The 14,790-nt window shown below is 54.8% G+C and overlaps 1 protein-coding gene across 3 annotated transcripts in view; it reads right to left on the bottom strand.

Annotated features, from left to right (window-relative positions):
* FBXL18 (F-box and leucine rich repeat protein 18) overlaps positions 1-10,749 on the bottom strand; it is a 53,055-nt gene extending 42,306 nt beyond the window's left edge. The window contains exons 1-2 of one of the 3 annotated variants that reach the window (XM_017886197.1): positions 10,323-10,749; positions 5,755-7,298 (exon numbers count right to left, since the gene is read on the bottom strand). In XM_017886197.1, the coding sequence (XP_017741686.1) occupies positions 5,755-7,298; positions 10,323-10,517 (1,739 nt within the window). In that variant the 5' untranslated portion in view covers positions 10,518-10,749. The remainder of the gene's footprint in view (positions 1-5,754; positions 7,299-10,322) is intronic. The other 2 variants (XM_017886198.1, XM_017886196.1) reach the window with 2 other exon arrangements.
* Between the last annotated feature and the right edge of the window lie 4,041 nt (positions 10,750-14,790).

Raw genomic sequence — 14,790 nt, 5'->3', positions numbered from 1 at the left:
GGCCGAGACGGGCGGATCACGAGGTCAGGAGATCGAGACCATCCTGGCTAACACGGTGAAACCCCGTCTCTATACAAAAAATACAAAAAACTAGCCGGGCGAGGTGGCGGGCGCCTGTAGTCCCAGCTACTCGGGAGGCTGAGGCAGGAGAATGGCGTGAACCCGGGAGGCGGAGCTTGCAGTGAGCTGAGATCCGGCCACTGCACTCCAGCCTGGGCGACAGAGCGAGACTCCGTCTCAACAACAACAATAACAACAACAAAAAAAAACCAAGTCGGCAGAGGGTGAAAAAAACCTTTTTTCCGCTAGATAACCACATCCACATTCTTCTGCCCAAGAGGAAGTCACCTGTCACAGGTGTTCAGGACGTGGCAGGCCCATAGGAGTGACTGGTCAGGCAAGGGGCCTGGCACGCCTAAAGCTTCTCAGGCTCCCATGGCACGCCACCTAGGGCATGGCACCCAGGACCGTGGCAGAGCTGACCTGACTCGAGTGACCGGCAGCATCTGCAGGGAGGATGGGGATGAGGAAAAGGCTCCCACTGCACCAGGCCACACCTTTGAGTGAGGATCCAGCCTCCCCATCCTGCTCCCCACGGGGGCACCTGGGTCTCCTGGTGACTCTGTGGGCATGAAAGGCACCGAGCTCACAGTGCAGGGGCTCCCAGCTGGCCACCCACCACACGGGCCATGAGAGCAGCGCCCAGGCCTCTGAGGTGTCCCTGGGGTGGCTCCAGGGCCTGGCTCTGAAAAGGATGGTCCGCTTCTGCCCAGATGCTGCCCTGGTCCCAATCACAGCAGCCCGGGTGACTCAGGGTAACATGCTCCCCTGCCCTCCACCGCAAGCAGGGCTTAGTTGGTCTGGGGCAAGAAGGTACCTTTTCTGTCCAATTTGTAATCCCCTTACTACTGAGGTGTGTCCAAGTCCCAGCCAAAGCGACTCCTTCCTGCACCACCTCCTCTCTGCCAGGAGCCCCGGCAGGCACAAAGCTGGGGGTCACGGTGTGGGCGCTGCCAGTGGCAGCAGCCGGCTGGCCTGGGATTCCAAGCTCTGCCACCAAAGAGACTCCAGCCACCCCAGGATGCAGCCTCGGCGCACCGTGCCAGCCTCCAGGGGTCCCAGCACCATTTCCTCTGCACAGCTCCTGCCCACGGGCAAGCGAGTGCCACCTGCTCCTTTCACTGCAGCGTCCCTGGGCTCCCTTGCCGCAGAAGGCAGGAATCCAGAGGAACGGGGCCAGCTGGCAGCGTCTGGGAACCGGCGTCTGTTCTGAACAGGCAGTACCCAGCTCAGAGCAGACGTGGTTCTCAGGGGCTGCTGGGCACAGGCTGGAGTTTGTGCACAGAGATGGCATTATGAGCAGGGTCGGGCTCTTAGGCTGGCCCACACAACCCACTGACCCTGGGGCCCGCGGGCCTCTCCACGCTGCCTCCATGGCCCTGCTCCTGAGGAAGGCCCTTGGCCCCAGGGATCCCGTCCCAGAGCCTGGAGGCCGTCGGGGACCATGAAATCCTGCTCACCCCAGGAGGCCGGAGAAAGCAGCCGTGTGACCTGGGCAAGTTCGTGCACTCTCTGGGCCTTCCTTTCTTCATCCATAAAGTGGGTACAACTGTGTTGACACTCATAGGTTGTTGAGAACATCAAAGGGGTCAAGACCTGGACGCCCGTGAAAAGTACCTGGCAGAGGTCACATGAGCCCAAAGGTCCCCTCCACCCACGGTGGCGGCCATCACCTCTGCCTCTTGCTTCCGGAACACCCCTCCCTCCAGCCGGTGCCTCCCTTGCTGACAGCCTCTGCTCGGTCTCCCTTCCACATTCTTCTTCCTCTTCCTGGCCAATCCTTGCCATGTGTGCCCCAGCCCAATCCATGGGCTCGCCTGTTTCCACAGCTAAAGGCCACCGATGAGCTGAGGACGCCAAAGCAACTCTCCCAGGCCAGACCTCAGCCTGGACTCAGGGCTTGGCTCAGGCCCATCAACTAGGAGGCCCTTAACAGACCCTCTGGAACCGGCACGGTGGCTCACACCTGTGATCCCGGCCCTCTGGGCAGCCCAGGCAGGAGGATCACTTGAGCCCAGGAATTGAAGACCAGCCCGGGCAACAGAGCAAGACCCCATATCTACAAAAAATACAAAAAAATAGCCGGGCATGGTCGTGTGTGCCTGTAGTCCCAGCTACTCAGGAGGCTGAGGTGGGAGGATCACCTGAGCCAGAGGAGGTCGAGGCTGCAGTGAGCTGTGATCATGCCACTGTACACCAGCCTGGGAGGCAGAATGAGACCATTTAAAGAAAAAAAAAAAATGTGGGGAAAGTCCAAAATTTACATGCATTTTGAGTCAAATTTCTAAAGCAGGGAGATTCTGAAAAGTCACCAGTCTGGTTCTCAAAGCAACTGTCTCCAGGATGCCTGGGTCAGAGCATGAATAACCACCCCACTCCCCAAGCACAGAGCCCCGCACTGGCTCAAGCTGAGAATCAAAGCGGCCGATCCAGGGCCTGGTGCCTCCACCAGACAGGAAATACAGAGGCTTCTAGCAAAGGGGCCGATCCAGGGCCTGGTGCCTCCACCAGACAGGAAATACAGAGGCTTCTAGCAAAGGGGCCAATCCAGGACCTGGTGCCTCCATCAGACAGGAAATACAGAGGCTTCTAGCAATCTGCTCTGCCATTTGGAGTCCTGGGTTTGATCCTGGGCTTCTCAACCCAACCCTAACAGGTCTGCAGTGGGAGGAGGCCAAGAGGGAGGGCGGCGCCCACCTGGCTGCAGGGCCCTGGAAGGCTCCAGGGTGTGAGCCTCCAGCTCTGCTGCTCGCCAGCAGACCCGGCCACTTCCTGCCACGCCTTCTGCGGGACCGTGGAGATTTACAAGAGGCCCCTTATCTCTACTCTGCATGGCTCCAGGGCCAAGGTCAAGCTCTGGTGTTTGCGAGAGACTCAACTCCCCCTGAGCTCCCACAGCCCCATCTGGGAAACGGGAATGATCAAGGCTGCAACCTCAGCAGATTATGGCAGGGAAGATGGGCTCAGTGCATGGCTCTCAGCAAAGGCACAAAGTGAACGCTAACTATTCTGGAGAGAATGACACGTGCCCACATGCCCCTTAGGCTGGAGCATGACTTCATGTACCCGCCACCCACCCCACCAGCTAAGGAATCACAGAGACACCAACTCACTCATCTAAGTCCTGCCTCCACTTTCTCCCGAACCTAGTCCCTTGCAGTACTGAGGCTCAAGGCCTTCACTACCTTTTGGGTAATTCTCTTTTCTTTTTATGACAGAGTCTTGCTCTGTTTCCCAGACTGGAATGCAGTGGCACAATCACAGCTCACTGCAGCCTCAACCCAACCTCCCAGGCTCAGGCGATCTCCCACCTCAGACGCCTGAGTAGCTGGGACTACAGGCATGCACCACTACACCCTGCGAATTCTTTTTATTTTTTGTAGAGTTGGGGTCTGGCAATGTTGCCCAGGCTGGCCTCGAACTCCTGGGCTCAAAAGATCCTCCACTTGAGCCTCCCAAAGTGCTGAGATTACAAGTTTGACCCACTACAGCCAGCCCATTTGGCCCAGGCTGGAGTACAGTGGCGCAATCTCGGCTCACTGCAAGCTCCGCCTCCCGGGTTCATGCCATTCTCCTGCCCCAGCCTCCCGAGTAGCTGGGACTACAGGCGCCCACCACCATGCCTGGCTAATTTTTTTGTATTTTTAGTAGAGATGGGGTTTCACCATGTTAGCCAGGATGGTCTCGATCTCCTGACCTCGTGATCCACCCGCCTTGGCCTCCCAAAGTGCTGGGATTACAGGCGTGTGCCACCGTGCCTGGCCCATTTTGGGTAATTTTTCTTTTCTTTTTCGTTCTTTTCTTTTCTTTTCGAGAGTCTCGCTTTGTCACCCAGGCTGGAGTGTAGTGGTGTGATCTGACTCACTGCAACCTCTGCCTCCCAGGTAAAGTGCAATTCTCCTGCCTCAGCCTCCTGAGTAGCTGGGACCACAGGTGCCTGCTGCCACGCCTGACTAATTTTTGTATGTTTCTGGTAGAGACAGGGTTTTACCATGTTGGCCAGGCTGGTCTCCAACTCCTGACCTGAGATGATCCGCCCACCACGGCCTCCCAAAGTGCTTGGATTATAGGAGTAAGCCACCATGCCCGACCTCATTTTGGGTAATTTTTCAAGGTCAGATTTATCGGCCAAGATTCTCAAATTCATCTCAAGTTAACGAATTCTTATTCCTTAAATTCTAGGAATTGACAAGAACACTGTTCACTCCACAGCATAATTCAGCATAAATTCATTTCGTGCTTGGCTCTGGAAACGCCATGGGCCCCTGACACTGTCTGGCATGGAGCTCTCCCAAGCCCACGGTTCCACCTCCTCCCTGCTCTGGGGCAGGTCCTGCTCCTAGTCCCAGGGACCATCACCTCCCAGGAGTCTGTGGTCCCCCTTCTGAGCCGACCTCTCTTGTCTCCTCCATCCCAACCCCTGCAGTCCATGTGGGGTGCCCAAGGAGGCCGCTCCCTCTCCCAGGTGAAACTCCATGGCACTGGTGCCCACCTGCCTTGTCTGCCCCGTCTTCCCTACTCCCTCCCATCTCCCATTGTGCCTTGGACCCTCTGAACCGACTGCTCCCTGCAGTCGGTTCAGAGGATCCAAGGTACAATTTCCAAGTCTCTGGGATTTCTTCACATGGTGCTTACTGACCCAGAAAGCATCTGCCTTGCCAGGCGTGGTGACTTATGCCTTATAATCCCAGAACTTTGGGAGGCCAAGGCAGGCGGATCACCTGAGGTCAGGAGTTCGAGACCAGCCTGGCCAACCCAGCGAAACCCCGTCTCTACTAAAAATACAAAAAAATTAGCCAGATGTGGTGGTGCACACCTGTAGTCCCAGCTGCTCGGGAGACTGAGGTAGGAGAATCGCTTGAACCCAGGGGGTAGGGGTTGCAGTCAGCCAAGATCGCGCTACTGCACTCCAGCCTGGGTGTGTAGAGTGAGACTCTGTCTCAAAAAAAAAAAAAAGCAAAGATAGAGAGGCCAAGTGCAGTGTCTCACCCCTGCAATCCCAGCACCAGCACTTTGGGAGGCCGAGGTGAGGATTGCTTGAGCTCAGGAATTCGAGACCAGTCTGGGCAACATAGTGAGACCTTGTCTATACAAAATTTTAAATATATATATATATAGCCAGGCATGATGGCATATGCCTGTAGTCCCAGCTACTTGGGAGGCTGAGACAGCAGGATTGACCCCATGAGGTTGAGGCTGCAGTGAGCTATGATGGCGCCACTGCACTCCAGCTTGGATGACAGAGCAAGACCCTGTCTCAAAAATAAATAAATAAATAAAATTTAAATTAAAAAAAAAAAGAAATTGCATTGCAAAGTCAGGTCAGAAAGACCTGGGTTCGAATCCTGACTCTCCCACCTACTAGCTCTGCTGAGTGGCAACAATGACGCACCTGGCAGGCTCGTGAGAAGATTACACAGGATGACTCACAGTAGGACCGGGCAATCACTCAAACACCATCGGGAATAAGGACGCTAAGCTCAGACATCCGCCTCCGGCACCTCCGGCTCCTCTAGAAGCCGCTCTCCCCCGAGCCCCCAGAGACCGACGTGGCACGTGGCGAGGCCCCGCCCCAGCCTCTGGGCTCCTGGAGGGCAGGCCTGCGGCAGTGCTGCCTGCAAGCTCCACGTGAACGCCCCACTTCCCTCCGCCAGCCTTCAACAGAGGCCCGGGAGGTCCCCGCGGCCCCCTCACCTGAGGTCCCTCAGCCGCTTGCAGTGCTTCAACATGTCTGAGAGCGCGGGCATGTACACCACCTTCCCCATCATGCCCAGGTTGGCCAGCGACAGCGACCGCAACTGCTGGCACTGCAGGCCGATACTGACCAGCCCGGAGCCCGTAAGGACGCTGGGCAGCTGTGCGAGCGTCAGGTGCCGCAGGAAGGCCAGCTGGCCAATGGCGGCCACTTCCGAGTCCCCGACGCTCTGCGCGCGGCTGCAGGGTGGGAGCGAGTTGCGGATGGCGGGCTCGTTGCGCGGCATGGCGGAGGAGAAGTTGGACCCGATCAGCTCGAGGTGTTCCAGGAAGGGCAGGTTCTTCAGCAGAGACCAGAACACGGAGGAAGGCTGGGGGCCCGCCTGGCCAGAGAAGGGGCTGGGACAGGACTGCACGCCCACGCGCACTTTCTTGCCAAAGCCGCGCGGCACTGCGTGCATGGCCGGCTGGGCGGGCGCACGGTCCGCGCGCGGCGCGGAGTCTGCGACGGAGCAGACAGGCAGGGAGAGGGAGCGCAGGTGACGCAGCCGGGCCAGGAGCTGGCAGAGGTGGCGGCCCAGGCCCTCTGAGCTGTGGTGGTGGGCGGCCGAGAGGTTCAGGTGGCGCAGGTTGCAGCAGGACGCCACCAGCGTCTCCAGGATGCTGCTGTCGATGTCGTCCTCCGCCTTGCGGAGCAGCGAGTCTGGGGACAGGCAGTGGACGCAACCGCTGAGGTTCAGGCTGGCCAGGCTCCGCAGGTCCTTCCCGCCGTTGATGACCTGCTGGATCAGATGGCCGCCCGACAGGGTGCAGCGGCTGAAGCTGAAGTAGAAGGGGTTGTTGAATTTCATGTGCTGCAGGAGTGAAGAGCCGTTCAGCCAGGACTTGGGCAGCTGCAGGGCATCCAGCGCGACGTTGCGCGCCATGGAGTCCAGGAGGTTCTTGGTGGCTCCGCTCTCCGCGAAGCTGCCGGGGACGGAGATGAGGAAGGCGTGGAGGTTCTGAGGCGTACGGTCGCTAAGCACAGCCAGGTAGAGCCGCACCACCTCCTGGTTGATGTAGCCAGGGGCCAGGCGCGCATAGAATACCCGTAGGTTCTGGTAGTGGGGCACGTTGCTCTGGCCCACCATGAGCTGGCCCGAGAGGATGGCGCCCTCCCGTGTGCGGTCCAGAATCTCGAAGTAGAGCAGTAGCTTCTCCAGGCTGGTGCAGCAGGGCACCACGCCGTAGGAGGGCGTGAACAGCGTCTGCTTGAGCTCCCGCACGCGGCTCAGCGTGGCCTTGCACTCACTGCTCAGCTGGCTGGCGTCGAAGCCGGGGCTCACGTCGATGGCCAGCGAGCGCAGGTGCTGCAAGGCCGAGAGCATCTTGGAGAGGCGCAGGGAGGTGAGGTGGCAACCGGAGAGGTTCACCTTCACCAGGCTGCGGCAGCGGGCCACGTGTTCCACGGTGGAGCCAGGCAGCCAGTAGCAGCCAGCCATGCTCAGCTGCTGGATCTCCCGGCCGATCTCCTTCACCAGCTGCCTCACCTTGTCCTCGCTCGCCTGTGGGACAGGGGCGGGGCGGGGAGAGGAAGGAAAGGGCTGAAGGCACCTAGGGGTCTCCAACCCTCAGTGCGCACACTCCTCCTAGGGCAGCAGCTCCACCGGGAGGGAAGCTCCCCACCTCTCCCTGTCTACCTGCCCGCACACTGACCTGGAGCCAAGAGTCGAGAGTCCCCAGCTAAGTGGGACTGGTAGAGGGGTGCAGACATGGTAGAAAACGGTTTGGTAGGCAGGCACGGTGGCTCATGCCTGTCATCCCAGCACTTTGGGAAGCCAGGGCAGATGGATCACCTGAGGTAAGGAGTTCGAGACCAGCCTGGCCAACGTGGTAAAGCCCCATCTCTACTGAAAATACAAAAACTAGCCAGGCGTGGTGGCGGGCGCCTTTAATCCCAGCTACTCCAGAGGCGAAGGCAGGAAAATCACTTGAACCTGGGAGGTGGAGGTTGCAATGAGCCAAGATGTCACCACTACACTCCAGCCTGGGCAACAGAAAGAGACTGTCTCAAAAAGGAAAAAACAAAGGCCGGGCACGGTGGCTCACACCTGTAATCCCAGCCCTTTGGGAGGCCAAGGAAGGTGTATCACCTGAGGTCAGGAGATCGAGACCACTCTGGCCAACATAGGGAAATCTCATCTCTACTAAAAATACAAAAATTAGCTGGGTGTGGTGGCATGTGCCTGTAAGCCAAGCTACTGGGGAGGAGGCAGGAGAATCGCTTGAACCCAGGAGGCGGAGGTTGCAGTGAGCCAAGATAGCACCACTTCACTCTAGCCTGGCGACAGAGCAAGACTCTGTCTCAAAATAGAAAAAAAAAAAAAAACGGTCTGGTGGTTCCTCAAAAAGCTAAACACAGGGCTACCACATGACCCAGCAATTTCACTCCTAGGGACAGACCCAAAGGAACTGAAAACTGAGACTCAGCCTCCCGACTCTGTGCCTGTTCACTGTGGCAGATTCACAAGAAGCCACAGGTACAAACAGCCCCAGTGTCCATCAACAGGTGGACGGACAAAGTAAATGCCAAGTCCACAAGGGGAAATGTGATCCAGCCACAAAGAAGAAGGAAGGCCGGGCGCTTCAGCGCATGCCTGTAATCCCAGCACTTTGGAAGGCCAAGGCAGAGAGATCGGTTAATCTCAAGGGATGGAGACCAGCTTGGGCAACATAGCAAGACCCCGTATCTACCAAAAAAAAAAAAAAAAAAAACATTAGCCAGGCGTAGTGGTGCACACCTGTGGTCCCAGCTACTTGGAAGGCTGAGGCAGGAGGATGGCTTGAGCCTGGGAGGTGGAGTTTGCAGTGAGCTGTGATCGAGCCACCACGCCCGGCCTGTTTCTGTTTTTTGAGACAAGGTCTCATTCTGTTGTCCAGGCTGGAGCACAGTGGTACGACAATAGCTGACTGCAGCCTTGACGTCCTAGGGTTCAAGAGATCCTCCCACCTCAGCCTCCTGAGTAGCTGGAACTACAGACATGTGCCAACATGCCAGGCTGGTTTTCCTTTTTTTTTTTTTTTGTTCAGACGGAGTTTTACCAAGTTGTCCAGACCAGTCTTGAAATCCTGAACTCATCTGATCCACCTGCCTCGGCCTCCCAAAATGCTGGCATTATAGGCATGAGCCACCAGACCTGGCCAAAAAATTAAATTAAAAAAAAGCTCCTGGCCAGGCACGGTGGCTCATGCCTGTAATCACAGCACTTTGGGAGGCAGAGGCAGAGAGATCACGAGGTCAGGAGATCGAGACCAGGAGATCGAGACCATCCTGGCTAACACTACTAAAAGTACAAAAAATTAGCTGAGAGAGGCTGGACACGGTGGCTCACGCCTGTAATCCCAGCACTTTGAGAGGCCGAGGCAGGCAGATCACCTGAGGTCAGGAGTTCAAGACCAGCCTGGCCAACATGGTGAAACCCTGTCTCTACTAAAAATATAAAAACTAGCCGGGCGTGGTGGTGGACACCTGTAATCCCAGCTACTCAGGAGGCTGAGGCAGGAGAATTGCTTGAACCCAGGAAACAGAGGTTGCAGTGAGCCGACACAGTGCCACTGCACTCCAGCCTCACGGCAGAGTGAGACTCTCTCTCAAAAAAAAAAAACTTACCCAGGCGTGGTGGCAGGCACCTGTAGTCCCAGCTATGTGGGAGGCTGAGGCAGGAGAATGGCATGAACCCAGGAGGCAGAGTTTGCAGTGAGCCGAGATCACACCACTGCACTCCAGCCTGGGCAACAGTGCAAGACTCCGTCTCAAAAAAAATTAAAAAAAGAAAAAAACAGGCCAGGCGCGGTGGCTCATTTTGGGAGGCTGAGGTGGGCGGATCACAAGGTCAGGAGATTGAGACCACAGTGAAACACTGTCTCTACTAAAAATACAAAAAATTAGCCAGGCGTGGTGGCGGGAGCCCGTAGTCCCAGCTACTTAGAAGGCTGAGGCAGGAGAATGGCGTGAACCCAGGAGGCGGAGCTTGCAGTGAGCCAAGGTCACGCCACTGCACTCCAGCCTGGGCGACAGAAGGAGACTCCGTCTCAAAAAAAAAAAAAAAGAAAGAAGGGCTAAAACTTAAAAAACTGGCAGTACCAAGCGTTCACAAGGCTGCAGAGCAACTGGAATTCCCACATCCTGCTGGAGGGTGCAAAATGGTGTCCTCCCACTGCACCACTGGAGAGCTGCATATTTAACTTTATAAGAAACATCCAACACCTCTCTCTATTATAGCAATTCCACTCCTAGGGATCCATCAGAAAGCAAGTCTCCAACCCCTCTCCCTGACTCCCAAGGCCCTAGGTTCCCTCCCAGAATGAGGTCCACATACATCTATGCCCTCCTCCCCAGGCAGCACAGCACTCACACTTTTCTGCCCCTTGCTTCTGTCCCTCAATGCATCCTGCAGACAGCACCAGTCAGGACTTGGAGTGACTGCCACCTTTCCATCAGCACACAGGGTTCCACTGCAGGGCTGTGCCCAGTCCTCAAAGACTGAGATCTAACTTGTTTCTCATCTCCTGCCCCCACGCCTACTCACCTGATAGTCCTTTTGCAGCAACACGGTGTGGATGAGACTCTTGTCAAGGCACAGGGCTGCGAGCTTCCGACAGGTACGCCGGACGTTCAGAATCAGGTCTGTGCTGGGGACGTGACTCAGGATGTGAAGGAGAATCTCATCAGAGAACCCCAGGAGGTGGACCCCGTCCGCCATCCCGGCTGCTGCAGGGTGCATGTCATCATCATCATTGGATATGTCCTAAAAATAAGGGGGACACCAAATTCCCACAGGATCCCCAAGGATGGCTGTCAGCCCAGCCTGCAGCTAGGGAGAGGAGCAAATATAAGCTCTTATCCATGGGAAAGAAAGTGCTTTCACTAAAAATCTCAACTGCATAACAAAGAATTCAAAATCCTTCAAAACCCCATTATAGAGCTGTAAGCCAGAGTCTCTCTTCAAAAATGAAAGATTAGAAAAAAGATCATTGGCCGGGCGCGGTGGTGCAGGCCTGTAATCCCAGCACTTTGGGAGGCCGAGATGGGCGGATCACGAGGTCAGCAGATCGAGACCATCCTGACTAACACGGTGAAACCCCGTCTCTACTAAAAAATACAAAACTAGCCGGGCGTGGTGGCCGGCGCCTGTAGTCCCAGCTACTCGGGAGGTTGAGGCAGGAGAACGGCGTGAACCCGGGAGGCGGAGCTTGCAGTGAGCTGAGATCCGGCCACTGTACTCCAGCCTGGGTGACAGCGAGACTCCGTCTCAAAAAAAATAAATAAATAAATAAATAAATAATAAAAAATAAAAGAAAAAAGATCATTATGTCTTTATTTATGTATTTATTTATTTTGTGAGACGGCAGTTTCACTCTTATTGCCCAGGCTGGAGTGCAATGGCATGATCTCACCTCACTGCAACCTCCACCTCCCAGGCTTCAGCGATTCTCCTGCTTCAGCCTCCCGAGTAGCTGAGACTACAGGCGCATGCCACTTTGTCCAGCTAATTTTTCTGGTTTTTTGTAGAGACAGGGTTTCCCTATGTTGCTCAGGCTGATCTCAAACTTTTGGGCAAGTGATCCTCCTGCCTTGGCCTCCCAAAGGGTGTTTTGTTATAATAGAGACAGGGTCTTGCTATGCTGCCCAGGCTGGTCTTGAACTCCTGGGCCTCCCAAAGTGCTGGGATCGCAGGTGTGAGCCACCATGCCCGGTCTCTTTTTTTATTTTTTTTTTTTTGAGACAAGGTCTTGCTTTGTCGCCCAGGGTGGAGTGCAATGATGCAATCTTGGTTCACTGCAACCTCCGCCTCCTGGGTTGAAGCAATTCTCCTGCCTCAGCCTCCCAAGTGGGATTACAGGCAACTGCCACCACACACGGCTAATTTTTGTCTTCTTAGTAGAGACAGGGTTTCACCATGTTGGCCAACCAGGTCACGAACTTCTGACCTCAAGTGGTTCGTCGTCTGCCTCAGTCTCCCAAAGTGTTGGGATTACAGGTGTAAGCCACCATGCCCGGCCTTTTTTTTTTTTTTTTTTTTTTTTTGGAGAAAGAGTCTCACTCTGTGGCCCAGGCTGGAGTGCAATGGTGCAATCTTGGTTCACTGCAAACTCCACCTCGAAGGTTCAGGAGATTTCCGTGCCTCAGCCTCCTGAGTAGCTGGGATTAAAGGCATGTGCCACCATGCCCAGCTAATTTTTATGTTCTTAGTAAAAACAGGGTTTCGCCATGTTGGTCAGGCTGGTCTTGAACTCCTGGCCTCAAGTGATCTGCCCTCCAAAACGCTGGCCTTTCAGGCATGAGCCCTGCACCTGGCCACGCACACTTCCTTTTGCATTGCTGTAGTTAATATCTGGCAAATTACAAGGTGTTCTTCCCTAATGTGGGCCTGAGTCAAAATGCCTGATGCCTTTTTGGTTTATACGATGAAGAGGGAGAAGAGCTGGACCTAATGCGACATGAAGTCCCCAAATCAGGGACAAAGGAAGGCAGAAGGCTTTACCAAGGGGAGCCTCTCAGAGCAGCTGCTCTCTGTAAAGACCATGCCGAGGAGAGAGTGCCCGGGATCATCTCGACTGCATCATTTTTCCGGGGAATGTGTCTACACGACCCTCTGGCTCCAGCCTGCTCCTGCTTCCTGTACATATTTGCCTGGATGGAAGCTCTGAGTTTTGCAAAGCCTGGCTGCTGCCATGGCAACCATGAAGGCTGTGGAGGAAGAGCTTGGCTGCACACCCCACACAGGAGTCGGAGGTTTCCTGGGAACTCTGACCACAACCGTCCTCTCACCCTCTCCAGACAGGCTTCCCATCCCGCTAAGCCCTCGCCAGGCCCTAGACGGGTGTCCTGAAATGTGTCCCACCTGTTCCTCCCTGGGAAGAAAGTAGTACCCTCCATCCTCCAAAAGAGAAAGCCACACGGAAACCAAAGGACTTGGTCCATAAGGACCCATGAGGGTCATGAGGGTCAGAGGTTCGAAACTTACTTCTGCCTTGCCTCTTAATATTTTAATAGTTAGCAGGACAAGGCCGGGCGCGGTGACACACCTGCAATCCCAGCACTTTGGGAGGCCGAGGTGGGGAAATCACAAGGTCAAGAGATCGAGACCAGCCTGGCCAACATGGTGAAACCCCGTCTCTACTAAAAATACAAAAATTACCTGGGCATGGTGGCAGGCGCCTATAGTCCCAGCTACTCAGGAGGCTGAGGCAGGAGAATCACATGAACCCAGGAGGCAGAGGTTGCAGGGAGCCACGATTGCACCACTGTACTCCAGCCTGAGTGACAGAGCAAGACTCTGTCTCAAAAAAAAATAAGGACAGGCTGGGTGTGGTGGCTCACGCCTGTAATCCCAGCATTTTGGGAGGCTGAGGTGGGCGGATCACGAGGTCAGTTCTCGAGACCAGCCTGGCCAACATGGTGAAACCCCGTCTCTACTAAAAATACAAAAATTATCCAGGCTTGGTGGCGCGTGCCTGTAGTTTAAGCTACTCGGGAGGCCAAGGCAGAAGAATCACTTGAACCCGGGAGGTGGAGGTTGCAGTGAGCAGAGATAGTGCCACTGCACTCCAGCCTGGTGATAGAGCGAGACTCCGTCTCAAAAAAAAAGAAAGAAAAAAATACAAAAATTCTCTGGGCCTGGTAGCAGGCGCCTGTAATCCCAGCTACTCAGGAGGCTGAGGCAGGAGAATTACTTGAACCCAGGAGGCAGAGGTTGCCGTGAGCCAAGATCACGCCATTGCATTCAGCCTGGGCAATAGAGCAAGACTTAGTCTAAAAAAAAAAAATTAGTGGGACACAGTGGCATGCGCCTGTTGTCCCAGCTACTCAAGAGGCTGAGGTGGGAGGATCGCTTCAGCTCAGGAAGTTGAGGCTGCAGTGAGCTAGGATCTTGCCACTGTACTCCAGCCTGGATGACAGAGAGAGACCTTGTCTCAAAAAAAAAAAAAAAAGATAAATAAATAAAAATCAGATTCTTAGAACCCACCCCAGACCTGTGGGGCCCATCCCCAAAAGACAGACTCCCAAATCAGGGACAACCTTTACCAGAACCAGAGACAATCTTTATCAGAATCAGAGACAATATCAGAATCAGAGACAATCCTTATCAGAACCAGGAACAATCCTTATCAAGGAATGAACTGTTTCCTTGAAATTCCAAGGAATGAACAATTCCCGATTTGCAGATTTATGAAAGAATGCCATCGCAGAGCTCACGTGGTAAGAGTGAGAACTTAGGGCAAAATACTCTTAAAAACTCCAGCATTGAACCAGGCACTGCAATGCTGTGCTCACACCTGTCATCCCAGCACTTTCGGAGGCTGAGATGGGTGGATAACCTGAGGTTAGGAGTTCGAGACAGGCCTGGGCAACATGGTGAACCCTAGTCTCTACTAAAAATACAAAAATTAGCCGGGCGTGGTGGCGGGCACCTGTCATCCCAGCTACTTGGGAGGCTGAGACAAACTCCAGCATCATATGGATTCCACAGTTACACTACCACACTGAATTTTTCTTAAAACCGCATAGAAATCACAATAATTGCCCGGGCGCGGTGGCTCAAGCCTGTAATCCCAGCACTTTGGGAGGCCGAGGCGGGCGGATCACGAGGTCAGGAGATCGAAACCATCCTGGCTAACACGGTGAAACCCCGTCTCTACTAAAAATACAAAAAACTAGCCGGGCGTGGTGGCGGGCGCCTGTAGTCCCAGCTACTCGGGAGGCTGAGGCAGGAGAATGGCGTGAACCCGGGAGTCGGAGCTTGCATTGAGTTGAGATCCGGCCACTGCACTCCAGCCTGGGTGACAGAGTGAGACTCCGTCTCAAAAAAAAAAAAGATCGAGACTGCAGTGAGCTGTGATTGCGCCACTGTGCTCTAGCCTCGGTGACAGAGCGAGACTCTGTCTTAAAAAACAAAAAAGAAAAAGAAAGAAAGAAAGAAAAGAAAAAATGCTGTAATTTTACAAAACCTGCTCTCCTTGTACCCCTCTCTACCTTCCTTAAAATGAACACTG

The sequence above is a fragment of the Rhinopithecus bieti genome, unplaced genomic scaffold, assembly GCF_001698545.2.
Source record: "Rhinopithecus bieti isolate Rb0 unplaced genomic scaffold, ASM169854v2 scaffold_13704, whole genome shotgun sequence".
Taxonomy (NCBI): domain Eukaryota; kingdom Metazoa; phylum Chordata; class Mammalia; order Primates; family Cercopithecidae; genus Rhinopithecus; species Rhinopithecus bieti.
This window is presented reverse-complemented; position numbering and strand designations above follow the sequence as displayed.